The sequence below is a fragment of the Egretta garzetta genome, unplaced genomic scaffold, assembly GCF_000687185.1.
Source record: "Egretta garzetta isolate BGI_Z169 unplaced genomic scaffold, ASM68718v1 scaffold86, whole genome shotgun sequence".
Classification (NCBI taxonomy): Eukaryota; Metazoa; Chordata; class Aves; order Pelecaniformes; family Ardeidae; genus Egretta; species Egretta garzetta.
The window spans coordinates 1,209,172-1,229,888 of record NW_009259970.1 but is presented as its reverse complement, the minus strand read 5'-3'; the positions used below and the strand labels follow the sequence as shown (position 1 = coordinate 1,229,888).

The 20,717-nt window shown below is 34.1% G+C and overlaps 1 protein-coding gene across 1 annotated transcript in view; it reads left to right on the top strand.

Moving 5' to 3' along the window:
* KCNT2 (potassium sodium-activated channel subfamily T member 2) overlaps positions 1-20,717 on the top strand; it is a 130,860-nt gene that overhangs the window by 84,734 nt on the left and 25,409 nt on the right. The window contains exons 17-25 of the mRNA XM_035895824.1: positions 1,917-1,973; positions 3,074-3,223; positions 4,340-4,569; positions 5,257-5,473; positions 6,809-6,914; positions 7,228-7,400; positions 9,459-9,530; positions 12,661-12,795; positions 18,046-18,157. Coding sequence (XP_035751717.1) covers positions 1,917-1,973; positions 3,074-3,223; positions 4,340-4,569; positions 5,257-5,473; positions 6,809-6,914; positions 7,228-7,400; positions 9,459-9,530; positions 12,661-12,795; positions 18,046-18,157 — 1,252 coding nt within the window. The remainder of the gene's footprint in view (positions 1-1,916; positions 1,974-3,073; positions 3,224-4,339; positions 4,570-5,256; positions 5,474-6,808; positions 6,915-7,227; positions 7,401-9,458; positions 9,531-12,660; positions 12,796-18,045; positions 18,158-20,717) is intronic.

The window sequence follows — 20,717 nt, the reverse complement described above, 5'->3', positions numbered from 1 at the left end:
GGAGAAGAGAAGGCTGCGGGGAGACCTGATTGCGGCCTTTCAGTACCTAAAGGGGGCCTATAGGAAAGACGGGGAAAATCTTTTTAGTAGGGCCAGCAGTGACAAGACAAGGGGTAATGGTTTTAAACTAAACCAGGGTAGGTTTAGACTAGATATAAGGAAGAAATTCTTTACAATGAGGGTGGTGAAACACTGGAACAGGTTGCCCAGAGAGGCAGTGGAGGCCCCATCCCTGGAAACATTCAAGACCAGGTTGGACGGGGCTCTGAGCAGCCTGATCTAGTTAGCGGTGTCCCTGCTCCTGCAGGGGGGTTGGACTAGATGACCTCTAGGGGTCCCTTCCAACCCAAAACATGCTATGATTCTATGAAAAACATTAAGTAATGATGTACTTGAGCTTACTTTTGCTTATATAATAGAGTGTTATGCAGGCCATGTTTAATCTGGAAGTTGTGTGTCCTCGAATGTTTAGTTAAGATGATCTTTAACAACTAGAGATTTAATCATTGATTTTTAACAAGTATGCGCTTCTTGAATATAATATTCAAATTCAAAGGACAGTAATCACACATAATTGAAAAAAATCATATAGAATATCTAAATATATGAAAATAATTTCTCTTTCCTGAATTACCACTTCATTGTCCCGGTTTTACCAATCTTATACTTGTTTTACTTTAGTTTTAGAGGAAAAATTCCTTTTAAACTTACATTCTTCAGATTTGTACTGACTTCAGTGTTTGAACAGTACTGGTAAAACAATTTATTCTGCACTTCATTGTCTTCAAGGGGAAATCCGGTTTCAAAATATGTTTAGTATTTGAGCTTCATCTACAGGTTGTCATTGTATAGTAGACATAAAACTGATTTGACTAATTTATAAATCAGAATAATTGTTTTGGCTTTTCTAGATATTTTGTGATGTTGAACAAATGTTTGTTCAAGTTATCACAGATAACCAAATTCAAATGAGTACCTATGCCTTTCCATTCCACAAAGAATTGGTCGTCTTTTTACACAGTAATTTAGGTGCATGTAACCAGAAGAGATTATCAGGGAACTGACCAGAACATTTCTCACTTTTTATCATTTCCCTGGTGAAAAGTCATTCATTAAGGCAAAACCTGACCACTTTCAAATTCTAGCTTCCTAACATTTGTTAAGTTAGTGAAGTTATGATCTTAACCTAAGTGACTTATATTTTAAAGGAATTAAACAGTTCATTGATAGTTCATCGATAAAATATTGTCCCAACTGTTTGTGTTGTACTCTTACAGATGAAGTGCTACCTATTCCACAGGAAATCTGTTTCCTATATTTATTAAGAAGTAGTGCGACACTGTTAATAATACAGGCTCATTTCTGACAATCATGAAGAGAAGTACACTGACAAATTACTGGAAGTTGAAGGCAATACGTAGCAGCAGAACACAGGAGAAGATATTATTCTCTGTTATCCTAATGAGAATGATAATACAGTAAACAAAAAGAAACACATGTACATAAATTAAAACCACCTTATCTTCTAATATTAAATACATGAGGAGATTGGGGAAAATGTTCATTTTCTAAGCAACTTTGGCCAGATTAACTCACTATTAAAATGAAGGGGATATTTGCTGCTGTGTATGTGAACTGGCTTTGGTCTTTAATGCTACTTTTCAGATTAAACAAACTAGATGTAAATAATCTCATTATCTTCTCAGCTATGGAATTCAAAACCTCAGTCTGTAAGACACCAAAATTCTACCTTGAATCTTATTTATAATCTTATTATTGATCTTAATTATTAATCTTAATATTTATCTTTAAATGTTACCTAAACTATTAATAGAACTTTCTTAGGGTTTGTATTATGATACAATATATTGGAAGAAAATAGCCTTTCTAACTCAAACTTAATGTGATCTTTACAGAACAGCCCCATGGGAAGCTTTTAGACAACTAACTGGAACCAAGCAGACTTTAAACAGGTGAACATTTTATTTTAGGGGGAAAAGTTAAATATGGAAAAATGTTCTTTTCTAATTACATTTCTAGTTCTGCTATTTTACGCCTAGCACACGGTTTGTTAATACTGTTGCAGTAAAAGTGGTTTACTTATTTCCATCTTGAAACAAAATGTTTCTTCTCTGAGGGTGGAGAAGAATGGTAAATTGAAGAAAAACGGAAATTGTGTTAAGGTATTGACAATGTATAAATGAACACAAAGAATATATGCTAGTATCTTGAGATCTTGGCTCCAAGTGGCAAAATACAGAGCACATTTGTCCGTTTATGTCTTGTCGACATATATATAGATGTGTGTGTATACATGCATCCGTTATATCCAGTAAAACTCATGCAGACAGAACATTGTTTCCCCATGAAACAATGCAAAGTACGAAGTTCACAGAAGACCCAAGTCTAACAGTCCATTTGGAAAAGAACATTAGCTGCATATAAAGGATGATATGCTTAATATGGTTAAAGGAATTATTTTCTCACACTAGAGAAAAGAAGGTATATACTTGTCATAGTATACAAGGCACAGTAACTAAAATGTCCATAGGGGAAATGCTGAAGAAAATCAATAAGCAAATGCAGGAAAAAAAAAAATAAAATCTTTCTTACAGTTAAAGTGACCAAAGTCACATGGGTCTCTCCTACATAAGTTATTTTTAATGATTCTTTACCTACTTTGAAGAGGAACCAGACAATCTGCCATGGAGCATCTGAAGAGACTGTTTTTATGTATAGAATGAGCATACTGTTGGTTTCACCTGTCATCTTTATATTGCAATAAATCTACTTACTATGGTGTGAATTTAAAGTAATTCAGCCATATGTCTCTTGATATTAAAGTACATAATCTTATGTGCCTATTACTTAGCAGAAAATGCTCTTTAATTCATTAAAATAATCTCTGTACTTACAGTATTACCAAGCTTTGATCTCAAATGTTTCTTTCAGATTAGCCTATGGGACCTTTTTAATAGACATTTGTAGATTCTATTGCCATGAAACACTGTTCTGATTACTAAGAATTTTACATTAAGTTTTAAATTATTCTCTTTATCTGTACATGTTTCAGGGAGAGTCAGCAATCACCAGAACAATGGCAGAAAATGTATGGCAGATACTCTGGTAATGAAGTGTATCATATTAACCTGGAAGAAAGTACTTTTTTTGCTGAGTATGAGGGGAAAAGCTTCACATATGCTTCTTTCCATGCACATAAAAAGTATGTTTATTTTCCTATAAACAACTAAAAGTTCAAACAAATAATTATTTGCTTTGCCTGCAACGTAGTTCTGCATTCAAAGGTGCAGTATTACACATTACTCTCTTTCTGGGTTTAAATATCTGGCCACTAATAAATTTCATGGGTATTTTTCTGTAAGTTACAGCTGGTCAGGTAAAAGCTCATGTTTGTTCTGTATAAGCCAGCTCCGTCTGAGAGAACAGAATATAAAAGATATATAGGATAAGCCTGACAACCAGAAAAAATTGCACCTTAGAGAGGTTATATGAGAACACCAGTGCCTTTTGATGTCCAAAACAATCTAGAAAATGATAGATGGGAGGCCGTTAGTTTAATTTTTTTGTTATTTATTTAGGAGTCAGCTGGAAAACTGGCTTCCTTTGTGGCATGTTCATTTTATGCAAAATGTTCGATTTAAAGGTGGTACATGCTACATTGTGGTGATTGTTCAAAATAAAACCATATTTTTTTCTGTTAGATGCTAACATATCTTATTAGGTTACAGATCATGCATCACCTATTCAGTACTTGTCTGCTAGGTGAACATACAAACATCATGTATATTCGTAAATATTTAACAATACGAACATATGTCAAACCCTGAACACTGAGTTTATTCTCATGCTTAATAAGTGAGAGAAATATTTTACTTATTTTCTCTCACTAATGAAACACATTTCTAGGAGTGAATCACAAAAATGAATTCTGAAAATGGTTTCTATTACATATGAATAATGGAACAATTTAACATGATGAATACTTCTTCATATTATATATCCATTCTTATTTTTCCCAGAAGGGACTATTCATCTGATAGAAAAAAATCAACTGGAACAGCATTAGAAGAATATTATGGGGATTAAGAAAAATGCTGGATTCAGATGCCTAGGGATCCATAAGCTCATAAAAACTGCTTGATCAGAAGTGGCCTATTTAGGAGATAACATTTTTCAAGCATATTTGTCATCCAAAAATCTGCAAATGGTCATAATCTGCAAAATATAAAAATATGCTGGAAGTTCATTTTTGACACTGGAAATTCTGGTATATACAGGACTATGTGAAATGAACCATGCCTTTCCTTTTCTAATTAAGGTTTGGAGTCTGTCTGATTGGTGTTAGAAAGGAAGATAACAAAAACATTTTGCTGAATCCAGGTCCTCGATATATTATGAGTTCTACAGATATATGCTTTTATATAAATATTACCAAAGAAGAGAATTCTGCTTTTAAGAAGCAAGAAAAGCATAGAAAAAAACATGAATCAAAACTATCTTGTCATGGAGCTTCTAGATTACCCGTACACAGCATAATAGCTAGCATGGGTAAGTAAAAAAAAAAAAAAAAAAAAGCCTCACAACATATTCTTATTCAATGAATAGTGCATTCTAAAGCTTTTCATAGTGTATTCCTAAAATTGTAATTTAAATTAATATATAAAAAATTATAATACTGTGTGGAAAGAAAAAAAATATTTAACAGTGCCCTTGTATTTAAAAAAAAAAACCCACACAGAATTTGGTATTTGGTTATGTTTTTCTTTTACTTGACAACATGGAATTAAACCACTTAAGACTGTTGCATAAAAAAGTAATAATAAAATGTATGCAAAGCAAAACAATTGGGCAAAAATCACAAGTAATTTCTCTGTCATTCATAACTGGTTGTTTGTAATAAGTTTTCATAAGCTTCTTTAATTAAAAAAGTGCCCTTGCTCAATAAAAACCTACAGGTTGTTAATGCATATATATATATATGGGTTAATTATATAAGGTATGATTTTTAAAAAGGTAGTTAACAAGTATTAGCAGTCAGAAAAAGTGCTACTTCACAGGAAAGTGTTTCCTCAGGTATAGTTTAAATATTTGTTATATTTTAATGCAACAAACACAATCTATATAGTATTCCTTTCAGTCTTTGGCTATGTAGTCAGGTAATCCCAGCTAAATATGGGAATCTCATTCAAATGTTTTGACAACCACATTGAGAAAATGCTTTCAATGCTACTTCAGGGACAGTGGCTATTGATTTACAAGATACAGGATGCCGAACATCCAGCGGACCTACACTAGCTCTTCCTTCTGAGGGAAGTAAAGAGGGCAGACGGCCCAGTATAGCACCTGTTCTGGAGGTTGCAGATTCTTCCTCACTTCAGACGTGTGACCTGCTAAGCGACCAGTCAGAAGATGAAACTACCCCGTCAGATGATGAAGTCTCTGCAAGCTTAGAGTATGTATATTTTAAATATAAAATAAACAACATAACTTGAAAAGCTAATATTACGTAAATGGCATGGATAATTTATTGACATGCAGATCAAGCCAAGCAGTTGTAGCAAGCGTAAAGGCCAATTATGGAATTATTTCCTTTTATGAAATGCTGTTGTCTGTTAGAATGCCATCATGCCTATTTTGAAATAAAAACACCCCAAACAGATTAACACCTCCATTTGCTGGAGATTTTCTAGACTCAGTTATAAAGATCTAGTTGTGTATTGCTATTTTTTAATAGCATTTTTAATGACCATTTTTCTTACATTTTATAGTTATAAAGACAAGACTCAACTAATTTGTAAACTGATAAGTACTTTTGTCCTGAGAATGCAGTGATAATCAGATCAGTCAACAGGCTTATTGAATGCTGGGGGGCTAGGTGTCTGACTTCCAGATGTAGGAATGACAAAAAAAAGCAGTATAAGACAAAATTATTACATCTAATTTAAAATGCTTGTTAGCATGTTACTGGAAGTAATGATGCATTACTCAGGTAAAAACAGAAGATTCAATCCTGTAACTGCCTTGCAGATAAGTGATTATGTTTATTGGGATTACTGACAGGGATGTTAGAACTGAAATACACAATTAAGCAAGTGGCTCAGCTAGCACAGTTTCCCATCTCCAACAGGGGCAAGCATGAGAAACCCCAGGGAAAATCATAAAGCACCAATGAAAAAAAATAATAAACAAGTTATCCTAAATCTGCAGACTGAAATACCAGGATTTAAAAGACCTCTTACTAAAAACTAAGGCCAATTAGAAATTTCATCTCCTCAGCAAGAGGATTTGTCATTTAAAATTTATTCCAACCATGTTGAAAATATGTTATTAAAGCAAGAAGGTAATAACCTCACTCATTTCTTGTAAGTGTCTGAAAGAAAAGTGGAGAAAGAAGAGTACCACAATTATTTCTATTTTCATTCCTTAAAAGTTTCCCAGTACATGTGTTCAAAACACTAGGACAGCACACTGTGATACATCAGCCCATTTCCAAAGATGCCTATACAAAAAAACCCAAGCAAAATTCCTTTAGTCCACAAAAGCATGATAGCTTTCACTAAATGGTATCGAATTGGTCAAAGCTGCAAAATACATTCCTTTGATCCTTATTAAACATAGTTCATTTAATTTACCTATTAATTTACCTATTAAATTACCATTTAATAGACTCTGCTAGTCTACAGATAACTGCAAAACCTAGAGATAAGTATAAACATCCCATAAAATATATAGTCAACTGTGTTTCAGCAATCTGCTATACTGAAAAACGTCTGTTCTATTCTCCTAGGTATGCCAAAGGCTATCCTCCTTACTCTCCATATATTGGAAGCTCTCCCACATTTTGTCATCTTCTGCATGAAAAAGTACCATTCTGTTGTCTAAGACTAGATAAGGTAAAAGGAGTTTCTGTTACTGGATAAAACTGCATTCTCATTTGTCTCTTGCATCTGAACAGAGTTAAATTCTGGTTTCTGCTTAGAGATTAGGTTTGTTCAGCACTAAGCTGTATGTTTTCTCATCCTTTTCGTCACCAAACGTTTGTTTACGTCTAATCAGATCTATATCAGGTCATCTGATACAATTTTCTATTTCTAATGGTAAAACACTTTAATGTCCAGCTAAAACCAGCTAAATCAGCTAACCAGCTAAAACCAGCTAAAACTCTTTATTCATATCCACTGAACTTCTTTCTTATTTTGATTTTAGGGATGCCAACATAACTACTATGAAGACGCCAAAGCTTATGGATTCAAAAATAAATTGATTATAGTTGCAGCAGAAACTGCTGGAAATGGCTTATATAATTTTATTGTTCCACTCAGAGCTTATTACCGACCAAAGAAAGAATTAAATCCCATTGTATTACTCCTGGATAACCCGTAAGTAGATTTTAATTTTTTTTTTTGTTGTGATACATTTTAAACTCATTTTACCATTACTTAAATAGATGGTCACATATGGCCAACTTAAAATCAAAAACATTATGGCACACTTATCTTTGAGAAAAGCTGGTGACAAAAATAATACCCCGTGTTCACAGTCATATACAAAATTGACGTTTTATGGACTGTAAACAGCCATAGTAGAGTGAAACATCCTTATTCTTCATAAGCATTTCATAAAAAACACCCAAAATAATGTGAATATTACTGCTAAAATTAAATAACTTCATAAACAGTGTAAAAAGCAAACTAACAGTTTCACAGCTACATGACAGCACTTCAAACAGCACTAACCTACTTAACACAAGGCACTTAGTGGCCTGGACTAGTTAGGTATATTTTTAATAATTTTAGACTCTAAGGTAAACAGTTCTTTAAGCCAGAAGGACACTCACCTCCGCCCCAGACACACACACTTTGTCTACAATTATATAAAGTCTTGGAAGAAAATTAAAACCTGCAATATTGTTAACACCATATCTGTCTGGAGATCACTGGAATTCTTAGCCTTTCTTGCATTAGCTGTTTAAAATTCCAGACAAATTCTTCACTGGCACAATTGATTCATTTATAATCTGACAATGAATGAAACACACTTTTTTTTTTTTTTGGTGCAACACTTTGGTACTGCTCAAGTACTTAAAATAAGTTTGGAAGACACAAAAATGGAGGTTAGCCATATACAGAAAATTAGATCAAACTATGACTCAAAGAAATGACAGCAGGAGAAATTTCTTACAGGTCCTGACTCCAGGCCGACACTTCCCTTTGCATATATATGCTGTAGTTTAAGTGGTTTATTATACAAAAGCCTGCTATGAGTTGTCCTGCTTTTTCCTCAGACAGCTCTTTAGTGAAGCTGTATACACCTGTGTTTGCAAAACAGAAGCTTTTTTACGTACATGTTATGGCAAAAAGCGAATCACACAAATCAGTAAAAGCCTAAGTTAGGCTAACCGACTTCTGACTTTTGACTTTTTTAAGATTAGAGATGTGAGCATACAGTGCCCTCTAGTGCTTGTTCTCTTTTCCAGCTTAGTGCCTGCGTGTACATTTAATGCTGTTGTGACATTTATGGCTAAACCTACTTTTTATCAGCACAGAGTAAAAAGATATAGTTGCTAATTAAACTAATACCCTTAGTGTTGCCTCTCTCTACACAGCATTTGCAATGACTCCTCTGAAATGCCAGCATTCAGGGGACCACAGAAGCTAGCTGAAAAGCCAGCCTGCTTTTCATGCATGCATGAGGTAGAATTCAGGCTGCTGTTCAAGTCAATTGGAATTTTGTAATTTACTTCATCAGACTTAGGAATTCAGCCACCTTGGATGAACATATCTGTGCCTTGTTGTTATATTCCTATTTTCTTTATTTATCAAGGCAATTTATTACAGTATGCCTATTCTGATATCTACATATCATGTGGCTTTTAAGATTTGTGATGTTTCTTGGTATGTAAGAAGGAACACCATAAAATTTATGATTAAAGAAATAATGCAATCAAAACCACTATCTTACTTTTCACATTCCATTTTAAAAATAAGGTTTCATCTAAGACTGTCTCATTGACTTGAATGGAGCTGTTGGCACCAAAACCAAATGATGACTGGGTTTCCACTTCACATTTTAATTGAAAATTCTCACTGCTTATTTTAAATACTCCTAAGTCATGCACTGGAGTATAACTTGGTAGTGTGTCTTTGACATCTTATTCTTATATTATTGCGTTCATTTTGTACTGTGCCATAAAATTTCTGATTTAAGAGGTGCATTTATTAATATAAGCATGTTAATTCTGATCATTCTTTATGATCACAGCAAACCGTCAATTCACAGCTTTCTGCAAACCTACTTCCTGTTTAAAGTGATATTATACTGCCAAATTTTTAAAAAGTTGTTTTTTTAAAAAAAGCTACCAGTTTATTGAAATATTTTAGAAGAGATGCTGCTGTTGTGATACTGTGTTTCATTTTGTAATCCCATCTGCTGCTTAGGCCAGATATGCATTTTCTGGATGCAATCTGTTGGTTTCCAATGGTTTACTACATGGTGGGCTCTATCGACAAGTAGGTGAAATAACTGTTAGAAAACTTAACCTTGTAGTGCTCAGTGGTTTGTTGTGTGTATCGTCATTGCATGTTTAAGTGTGTGTTGTATTTGAAGATGATCTTTTTGCATGCATGGTTGTTGTCTGTGTGCTATAATTTGGGATTTCAAATTTCTAACTTATAAAAGATATAATTAGTGAAAAGTATTGACAGGGAACACAGGTTAATATCTTCAAAAACGTAAGATTAACACCTATTTAGGTACATGAATATGTTTCTACAAATTGCCAGATTATAGCCCTGATTCTAATGTCATTCTATACTTAGTTATAATTTGTTTGGATTTACTCACTAGGGTTTTGTAAACATAGCTACAGAACGTAGACAGTACTGACAGTCTTTAATGTGTCCAACAGTATTCATCTTCCACTACTTAAAATATCACCTGCTCCTACATTTCTGTCTTCATCTCTGCTGATTCATATTTGTATATCTAGGTTTAGCAACATAGATTTAATTTAAAAATCAGGCAGGAACAAGAGAAAAGCAAGGGCTGATTAGCATTTTAGTAAACTCCTGTGTGTAGTGTCAATTTAAAGAAGAAAATTGTTTGCTTTGCTACATAGCTGATTTTGGTTTGGGGCTACAAGCCCATACTCATTCCCCAGACAGAAATCAAAAAACTCATTTCCTGCCCTGAATTAACAGAATCCAGTTTTTCAGTGAGAATTCTGGAGATTCAGTGTTCTTAATCTGTTGTAACAAGGGCTTTAATAGTGATACAGTTACAGATTTACCTTGGTGATATCATAGTCATTGTGAGATTTGCAAAGAATCTACAGAAATGTTTTTCACTTTCTACATTTCTTCCTCTAAACCAGAGTCTCAGGTTGTTAATATCTACTACTTTCTTAACAACAATTATAAAAAGAATTCATACCAGCAGAATAACTGAATTGACTTAACGTATCTGAGTAATTAATAACCCAAAGATGTTAACTTGTTTTTATTAACATGGAAAATTAAACTTTAATTAAATTTACTAAGTTTATTTCAAAAAGGAAATGACTAAATCCCCCCCAAAGGTCTTTTGTTTAGAACTGAATGCATAAAAAATTGAAGTGTATAGTCTTTGAAATAAGTGTTTATACAGAATTCTACAGTTTACAGTAATACTAGCATGAACTTCTGCATCTTTTCTGACAATACAATCGCTTTAATTCCTGATGCACTAACCAATCATATTGGGAGGCGGGGGTTGATATCTGTTTTCATCAATAACAAGACTTTAGTAAATACAGTTCATATTTATTCCCCATGTTTTCCTGAATGTGTTTTTAAATCATGTACAATTAATGAAAGTTGATCATCTTTAGCTAAGAACTACAATGTAAAATATGCGAAGTTTCATTTCTTATTTAATAGGTATAGAATACATTCCCAAAGCACCACCTACTACCTTTTAAGTATCTAATATATTTGTCATTTGGTCACCTGGCATGAAATGTCATCATCTTGGAGAGAAAACCATGAAAGGAGTCACTCTCATTTACCACCCTTTTCTGTTAGAAGTGGATGGCCTGCAGAAAAATAGCTTTACCAAAATTCATAGCTGGGATGAACTTCATCAAAATATGTCATCAACTAGTAGAAATCTACAGTCTTCAGGTATAAATGATGTGAGATCTGTAACTGAACAGATTTCACTGCTGTGTAGAAATCTATTCAGTATTAAGAAACCTACAGCTAGAGGTACCTGAGAAATAGAATTATAATACTTCTAAATGAGTATTTTTTTTAATTATTCAAAAATCAGTTGAATGTAACTGCTAAAATAAGTATAGTTGTTGAGCTTCTGAAACACTGAAATGCAGAAAATCTGGGTATTTCAGAATATGCTGCTATTTTCAGGGATCAGCTGAAAGACTGAAAAAGCAGAAATACAAATTACTCAGATAAAGGTTGGAGTTCTACTTGTGCACTGGAGTTGTTAATATAGATCATATAAAATACAGCCTTTCCTTTTTTTGTAATCAATCACCAGTGTTACTGCACAGTTTAAAGAATAATTATATATTTGTTTTGGAAGAACACATATAAGATAAAAAATAAATACTACAAATTCATAGAGTTTTCCTTATCCAAAATTTCAATAAGAATTTATAATAGGTTATGTAAACTTAGGAACCTAAGAAGATCATTGCTGAAAAGAAAAACTGTATCGGGAAAATTAAAACTTAATTGATATTATAGACTGCCAAATGAGAAGGAATTATAATGCCTGCCAAAACAGCTTTTCATCTTGGAAGCAAACAGAATGATACAAAAATTCAGTTTTGCAACTTCCCTTGGAAACCATGAAATTCACCCTTTCTTCTTATTTTCACTTAAAAATTGCTAGGTTCCTAGCAGTCTTTATCATTACGGAGAAGTTCTTTCTAAACTTTTCAAAAGGTGTTTATTTTCTATGGAAAATATTATTGTTAAAACAACAAACATGATTCATTTTTGGAAACAAAGCCATAAGGCATGATGGGAACTGTAACTCAGTTTGTCTGTGAGTGTTTTCAATGGTCAGGCTTCACAGGAAACACTGTCCAGTAGAGTGCAAAGTTTTTTTCTCATGTACAGCTGCTCCTAAAAGCACCATGAGAACAGTCGTAGATTAACCTACAGAAGGCATGCGTTAGATGTCCTGGCAGAACCTTTATAAGCATTTTGAAATTGAAATTTAATTGGGGGAAAGAGCAAACCAAAGCATGAATTTTGGTCTATTTATTGTCAAAAGTAACTGCAATGAAGCAAGTTGTTGCAGCATGTAAAGACAGCATGTCTTTCCAAGTAACCATTAAAGGCTTGTTTTAAAATGCTGAAACATTTATCAGTTTAGCAAAAGGAGAGGGACTGTAACAACCTACTGAAGTGCATTCTGTATGATGTCAAGGAAAAAAATTATCTATATTCTGTTATATCAATTAATTGCGATTATATACTTGATATAGATTATATTGGAAGTTGTGATATGTACATGGACATGAAGGGAACCAGCAACTCAGCCGGGGATCTGCAAATTCCAACCATCTCTAATATTTTAAGCGTTCCATATTTAAGTTGCTTGTTTCTTTCTCCCTCTTTCTCTTCACAAAAGCCTAGATGACTTATTAAGATGTGGGGTCACCTTTGCAGCTAATATGGTGGTGGTGGACAAAGAAAGTACAATGAGTGCTGAGGAAGACTATATGGCAGATGCTAAGACTATTGTAAATGTTCAAACACTCTTTAGGTAAGACATTTGTGCAATCTATCTATACATCTTCATTAATCATGAAATACTTAATGCCTTTCATACTTAGATAAGAAATGATTTTTTTGTTCTTTTTTCTAATTAAGTTTTCCCTTATATAAATTTCTCTCTTACATGGGCAAACCTTTTCCCACCCTGCTTAGCAATATATTCAGAGTACTGAGGTATTCTCCTGAACTCTCAGATGAAATTCTATGCATCTCAAAACCAGATGATCAGTTTAAAAGTCAACTGTCAGGTTTGCAGAAAGGAAAAGCAAGCTACTCTTGAAGACTTAGGACCAAAGATAGTTGAGAAAAGAAATTTTTCCTCAGTGCAACAGTCTTTCACAGTAATGCTAAAGGCCAGTATGAAAAGCAGATCCTTCTAAAAGGTAAGCAATGCATCACTATGAAATTAGTAGTAAGTGTTCACATTTTGAATATTTAGTTTTGAACAAAAATTAGGTTTTTTGGGCACAGGTATGCAACATCACATGATAACAACATACTAAGAGTCAAGAAATGACTGAATACAGAGTAAAAAAAGTGATCAGTCTAGTAAAAAGGCTGTGAAAGCAGTGCTATGAAGAGCAAAACAAATTGAGATTTCCTGTTCTTTGAGAACCGCTCCTGAGTAAAGCCTCATTTTGTGTTAAATATCTTGTTTCAACAAGTACCAAAATACATGTCCCATTAAACGGAAGAAAGTCCTTATTTGCTTAAAAAACGAACACGCACACACACACACATCCCCCAAACCTCCCCAGAAAACCACCCCATGTGAAACAAAACACACTATACAGTCAAGTATGAAATGCCTCCCTGCTTTGAGGCTTAAGACTAGCACTTCCTGTTGTTCTTTCTAGTAAGACCTGGACAAAATTAAGTCCTTCCCTAGAGGATTCAGTATCATCCAATATTGCTGCCCTTTTCTGTGTCAAGACCTACACATAAGACTGGAGAGGGTGCATAGTAAAAGTATTTTGAATCTGTCAGTGTTTTAGAAAACTAAGCTCATTAAAACACAAGTATTTCAGTGGAGAGATATTATTTAATGCAACTGTGTATGAGAATGCAGTTAAACGCTGTTAGCATTTCTGCATGTGCTCAAAAGAAGCAAAATCTGTTGCACAAGAAACTTCAGTTTTGTCTTTTTCTAACTTTGAGTTTTTGAATTTGTACCCAATACTAGCACAGGTGTGTGTGTTTCATAATCACACCTAAATTTAATTTAGAAACTATAACTGAACTTAATCTGTGCATCATTCAAGTCTACTCTTAACCATATTGTGCTAGTGTATCTCACTGAGGTTTTGACATATATCACTTAAGTTTTTCAGAAATATATTTACCCCTAAACATAAAACAGAAAAATGAGTTGAATAAAAAAAAACCCAAAACATACAAAGTACCAGTTGATTTTTCTGTTAGTTGTGTTCCACCTTGCAAAAAATACTAAAAAAAAAAAAAAAGATCATAGTAGTACACTATGTACCATAGGTATCCAACTAGAACTTACTATATAATCATTCAGTTGTCTTGCACAGTGCTTGCAACTAGATGGCAGCTTTAACTCATGTATGAACTATATATCCGGTTCAGTATAATTTGAAGACTGCGTGGTACTTTTTACAAGTATCAAAAGAAATCAGAATAAATATCTTGGTTTAAGAATTAACAATACTTTTTCAGAAAACTTTGTAAATTTTCACAAGTAGTGCATTTTTTTCTATTTTTTTACCTAGAACATGTACAATAATTTCACCGCATTTTCATATTGTGTAAAAGTTGTAGAAATAAGTAAGCTCTGGGAAGAGGCATAAGATAGTAGCATTTACCTGTTCTACAGAATAAACTACATTCATTGCACCACGGTAAATAGCTTTGTAAATGAACTTAAAAAATATGTTTAAAGGTTTTTCATTACTTAATAATAGCTAATAATATCAGAAACTAATGAAGAAGAGGCTGGACATGGTGGAGAATAACAGCACTTAACAGAGACTGTAGTGTTAAAAAAGGATTTTAAACCACTGGAGTTTTGCTAATACACGATGTTCTCAAAGATATCACATCAATGAAGAAGATTCCACTTAAAGTCACACCAAGTGAAATAATTTGGAAGATACAGGCTAATCTAAACGATTGATTTGATTGACTCAAATCAGCTCACCTCCCTATGGGTTATGGACAGGTCTGAAAAGGTAATGTAAACGTGCTGCAGTACTGTTTGGCCTAGGTTGACAGTTCTCAAATATCTGTTCTGACATTATTCCCTGATTTACATAAATTAATAATCTTACTTTGTCAGAAGAGTTCCCTCCCACACACCTCAAAGATAGATGCATTGTTTATAATGACAGGGTTATTAGCACCTTTAAGGCTAGAAACAGTTGCACACCAATTAAAACTGTGACACAACACTAGCTTATCTGACTTAATTACAGTTAAAAGAAGTAAAGAAGTGTGACTCAAATGGTCACACTGACTAAGAAAGGGGATCTTTAATGCTCTGGATGGGAAAGAACAAGGTAGCATAGTTTAAAAGTACAAGGAGAAATTACTAGTTTTGAATGGTGACCTACAGATGCTTTTCACTTTTTAATAAGAAACATGAAGCCAACCATTGAGTCCCTGTTGACAGTTATGAGTCCACCTCAGAAAAACAGGGGGTTTCCTCAGGCAGTAGGTCTGTACTAGAAGGAGTGTTTACATTTACTCTAGCTTTCTATTAATTAATGGGTTTAAATGTTGGTGTTTGGGAGGCTCTGTTCTTAAGTTTTTATTAGCTAACATATTGAAGGCTATGTTTCAAATACTGCAAGAAGGCTATTGGCAGCAGTACACCTAACAAGTCAATAGTTTGGTTGGCATCTAGCAGTCAGCAGCAATTTATAGATAAACCAAATAAGGTGTTATGATGGCATTACGTTGTTTTCTCGGTTTATATTTTTGGTTCAGGAAAGAACTAAGTTCTATCTCTTGCTTGTCTGAGTCCCAAATACCAGTTCAACAGCAACCCCTGTCTTCCATCAGGCTGATTAGGGCTTCCTCTGCCCCATCCAGTCCTTTTTTACCAGGATGGGATAGAAAAGAGGGATCTTTACACAGAAGTAGCCTGCTCCAGTGCTGAAGCTTGAGGGCAGTGTGCGTTACACCCAGGCAAGAGGCAATCTGGCCCTGACTACCTGGAAAGTCATTTCCCCTAATTCTGCTAAAAGGCACTCATAAATAAAATTAATTTTACCAATACCAGGTCTGAAACTGATTTCATAATATGAATCAGTTTTCATATCTTGGTGATAAACTAAACCCATCTTTAACAGAAACCTAGTAACCTGCATTTTTCCTGTAAGTTGTCTCTATTTTAGCATTAGATTGGCTTTTATATTCCTGTTACTTAGTTCTAAATGTTATATTGTTAGCTTTCAAATATGAATGCCTGTCCTCTAATACAGCAATACAAGAAAATTTCCAGCCAGCAGAAGCTTAAGCAATTCTATGCTACAGAATTAATGCAGAGGAAATTTATTCTCCTTCCTCAGATCTTTAACACATTTGTTAAGCTACTTAATAAGTACAAGTTCATACCTACAAGTGTGGTATTATCAGGATTTTTTTCAATTTTCATGAGCACTTCACAGGTTTTTATAGCACACAGTGTACAAGTAAAGGTGTATCACAGTTGCATCTCAAGAGTGTGGTTATGTATTTAATCTATGTATGTAGACTCCATTCCCTAAGGGCTTCATCTCTAGTAGGACATAAGTAGACTTCATATAACAATACTGCACCACTCAGAGTTTGTATCAAAATCTGAGTGTAAGAGCTAAAAAGGTACAGAAATTCCTGAGCATGCACAATGCCTTTAGAACTACAGTGCACAGAAACAGTCACCGTTAAGTGATTCACGTTCTCACCCAGTTTGCCAAGTCCATTTTTACTTACATGATCATATTTAATATTTGGTTATTCACAGGGACATGATAACTGGGAACAAAAGAATGGTTAGCATTTCTTCCATCATATGATCATATGTTCAGAACATGTTTGGGATCATGTGATCATTACCAATCTACATTTGGGCATCAACAGACCTAGGAAAATGTATTGCAGTAAGATGGCATTAACACGTACTGACAGATAGTTTTGACATACGTTTCCCCACATTTAGGCTCTGCTTGAATTGCCATTTCAGTGAAGTTCCTCCATACAAAAACGAGGGAAAAAGACTAAAGACTTGCAAAAAGGTACATTGGATTCCATTTGACACTAACTTACTAAATTCAGCTTTCAAGAAAACCACTTTAATTTTTATCTGAATTAAACAGAAACCACTTTAATGGTGTCATTAGTACTACAATTATCTATTGTCACGTGTAGATATGGACTTTCAGGATCAGCAGAATAGATTACAAATGCACATCTCATTTTCTGACACTAATCTGTAGATGAAATACTCAAATAATAATCTTGAGTTCTATTCCAAGTTGGTTAGTGTTTACATAGCATAAACTACAAATTTCTTTCTAGTTCTTAGAGCCCTGAGTGCCCAGGAAGGGCTCTTTAGTCTGCTTGATGAAAATCTGTGTAATTTAGCCAGATCAGAGTTAAACTTTCTTCACAGTTTTTTGTTATTGGAAGCCTGAATTAGCATTAACTGATAAATATTTTGTATATGTAAATATTTCAAAGTGAGAACATAAGTATACATAAGCATACGTTTTCTCAGCAATTTAAATTGCTGAACTCCCAAGAAGTGTCAGTTTTCATCTATGTTGCTCAGTCTGTGGACACAGAGCACATAAACAGAGCTTTAAAAAAAAAAAAATCAAATTGAAAGAGTACATAAGCCAGTTCTCATAAAATGGTAGTTTACATGCAATGAGATGCTAAGTGCAGGCGATATAATTTTACATTTTTTTGTTGTTTCCTACAGATTTGTGTCATTTTAGAAGTTGTTAAATAAAATCTCTGGTAATGAAATTAAATTATTCCTTTCTAGCGTTAAAATATTTTATAAGCTCAACATCTGAGTGTATGTTTGCTTCTTTGTGAATTCTACAGACAGTGTTTTGTAGTTTCCTCTGCTATTATTCCAGCATTTCATCGTGCCAAAAACCACCACAGGTTTCAGGCACTTCATTAAAAGCATGGACATGAGCACAAGCTATAGCATTATGTAAAGCCTTGTATTTGTGAATTGTTATAATTAGAGGCATAACTGTTACATTCTTTTAAAACACAGGTTGTTCTCAAGCCTAAGCATTATCACAGAACTAACTCACCCAGCCAATATGAGATTCATGCAGTTCAGAGCCAAAGACTGCTATTCTCTTGCTCTATCCAAATTGGAAAAGGTAAGGAGATTTGCCTCCCCCGCCCCCAATTTAAATGTTATAATTTTAACACTTTCTCTGATCTTGTAACAATGCTTTCAAAACAAGTGGAAACAGTGAAATGATTTTATGGTTACAGAGCTAATGTAAGAGATTTTTTTTTTTTTTTTTTTTTTTTTACAAATTCTGTCTTTATTTAAGAATGAGGTTTGATTTGATTTCCATCACTTTACAATACAGTATTAATCCACCAACCCTCTGGACAGAGGCGGACACAATTTGCTCAAGGAGAATTGAATATTTTTGGATAATTGAATAACTGACCTAATATGAATAACTGACCTAATATCCTAATATTTGGATAACTAACCAAATGCGGTTTTCTAGGAGGCTGCCACAGGCAATTAATGTTGACATTTTTTAATTAACTAAACACTTAAAACATATACAGCTTTTATTACAATGCAATTTTTATTCCAATTCACTTTAAAGGCACTATGATTACATATTCTATATACATTCCCATGTGTCTGCATATGGGGTATTTGCATTATTGTGACAGTTCGAGAACAGCAATTGTTCCCTGTCAAAGGGCAGCCCTAGTGACAATAGGGAAAGTAACACTACTTAAATGCTAGATAAAACCTGTATGTTCTATACATTCTAGTGCACGTGTTGGCAATTTCAAGATGTGGAACAGGGAGGCTATATGGAGAGAAGTTTAATTTAATTTACTTGTCAAAAATACTATTGCTAAAACATTAGATGTAGCATACGAAGTAACTTTGTGCATCTGTTTAACTTGGTAAATTCCAGGACAAGCCTCTTTTTTGCAGATCTTATTTAGTGACCTGACCTACCTACCTCTGTAGTCCACAAAACTTACAGAATCACCTTCATGATCTTTCAGGCCATTTTCTGAGTTTATGAGAGTAAGACAATATCACTGTGCCAGTCTTCAAGGACTGAGGTCTTTCACTCCAATAAAAGACTCCAGTGAAAGACTTTCACTTTGCTATCAATCTAGATATTATTGCTAGGTTCTCTCGGGTAGCCTCCCGATCTCTTCACCTCAGATACCCTACATATCTCAGCAAATTTGAATTCATGCTAAAATCATTATCATTATACAGAATTAGCATATAATTTCCATTTCGTACCTGTACAGTAAATTTCCTAGATTTTGAAGATTTCAGACATTTCACTGAATTTCAGATATTTCACTATTTACTGTATAATGTTTACTTAGTTATTTTCAATATATATTTAATGGAAAACAGCCTTTTCATACAAACTTATCTTCACAGGCCAGCTCCCACTTTCTTAGACAGGAATTGAATTCTGCAAAAATCTAGCCTGTCTAGATGAGATAGATAGGATAAGTATTAGAAGTCAATCTTTTACTCAGTTGACTATCATGTTTACATTTTGACTACAAGATGTAAATACCTAAAATAGAACAAAGGCTTAATCTTATTTAGGTGGTATTCCGATAAGTACAGAAAATGGAGAACTGTGAGGAAGCTAAACAAAAGTTGTTACACAAAGAAAGGAGCAATTTGCAGTGGGAGGCACATGTTCATTTGGGTTATGCCGCTTCCATTATCCATTAAGGCTTACACCTGTGGCTTCTCCATTTTAGCACTCCCTCCCTCAATGGTACCTTCAGGAAGAATAAGGTGGAACTGGCTGGAATTGTGCAGTGCCAGTTTATATAGAGCAACAGGTGCCAAGACATGGATGGTCCCCTCAAGACTATGTTCCAACCTAACTTAGTTCCTTGGTGTACTATAACTGACAGCAATTTTATTCTTTTTTTTTTTTTTAAACATATTCCCTTAATCCGTACAGTTTGGTGATAAGGGGAGGTAAGAATAGTAACAGCTTTCTGAGATTGTGGTGTCTACAGTTGCTTCTGGAATACTCTGTGGGCTGTAGCCTGTCTACTTCAATGCAGCCAGACCAGGATTTGTATCACAGTTCTCTTCCTTGCTTTACATAGGCTCCTTCATTCTTCTAGCAAAGGTTTGGGAAATCATTAGAAATATTACAACTTCTTCCCTATGTTTATTAATTTATTGTGCAAATGTAAAGCTGTGAATACAAGTTGGAAGCTGAACAGTTAATTAACTTCCTATCCAAACTATGCTATGCTGAAATATAGGTAGATAAATGATCTTAAAGAAAGAACATTTTCTTCATTGCTGCTGAAGTTGCCTGCTGTTGATATTTCCCACTCATTTCATCTTAACATTTGCAGGGAGCACTTCACAGGTGGTGTTGTAGTTCATTTGATGTTTCAGAACTCCCTCATGTAAAATGAAAGGCAATTAAAAACTTGAGTAAAAATTATCTAATGCAGTCAAATGTACAGTTGATTGTTATTTCTGCATTAAGCACCTCATTTTCAGACAGACTACAAAAGTCAGGCAAGTTGCCTTCAGGTAGTGCTGAAACACACATGCAAAACTGACTTTTCAACCTAATGGGCTGCAGAAGAAAGATATGCAAATCAGAGAAGTCCATCTGCTGTTGCAGCTTCAACTTTCCTCATTTTGGAGATAAATCTGAACACCAGACT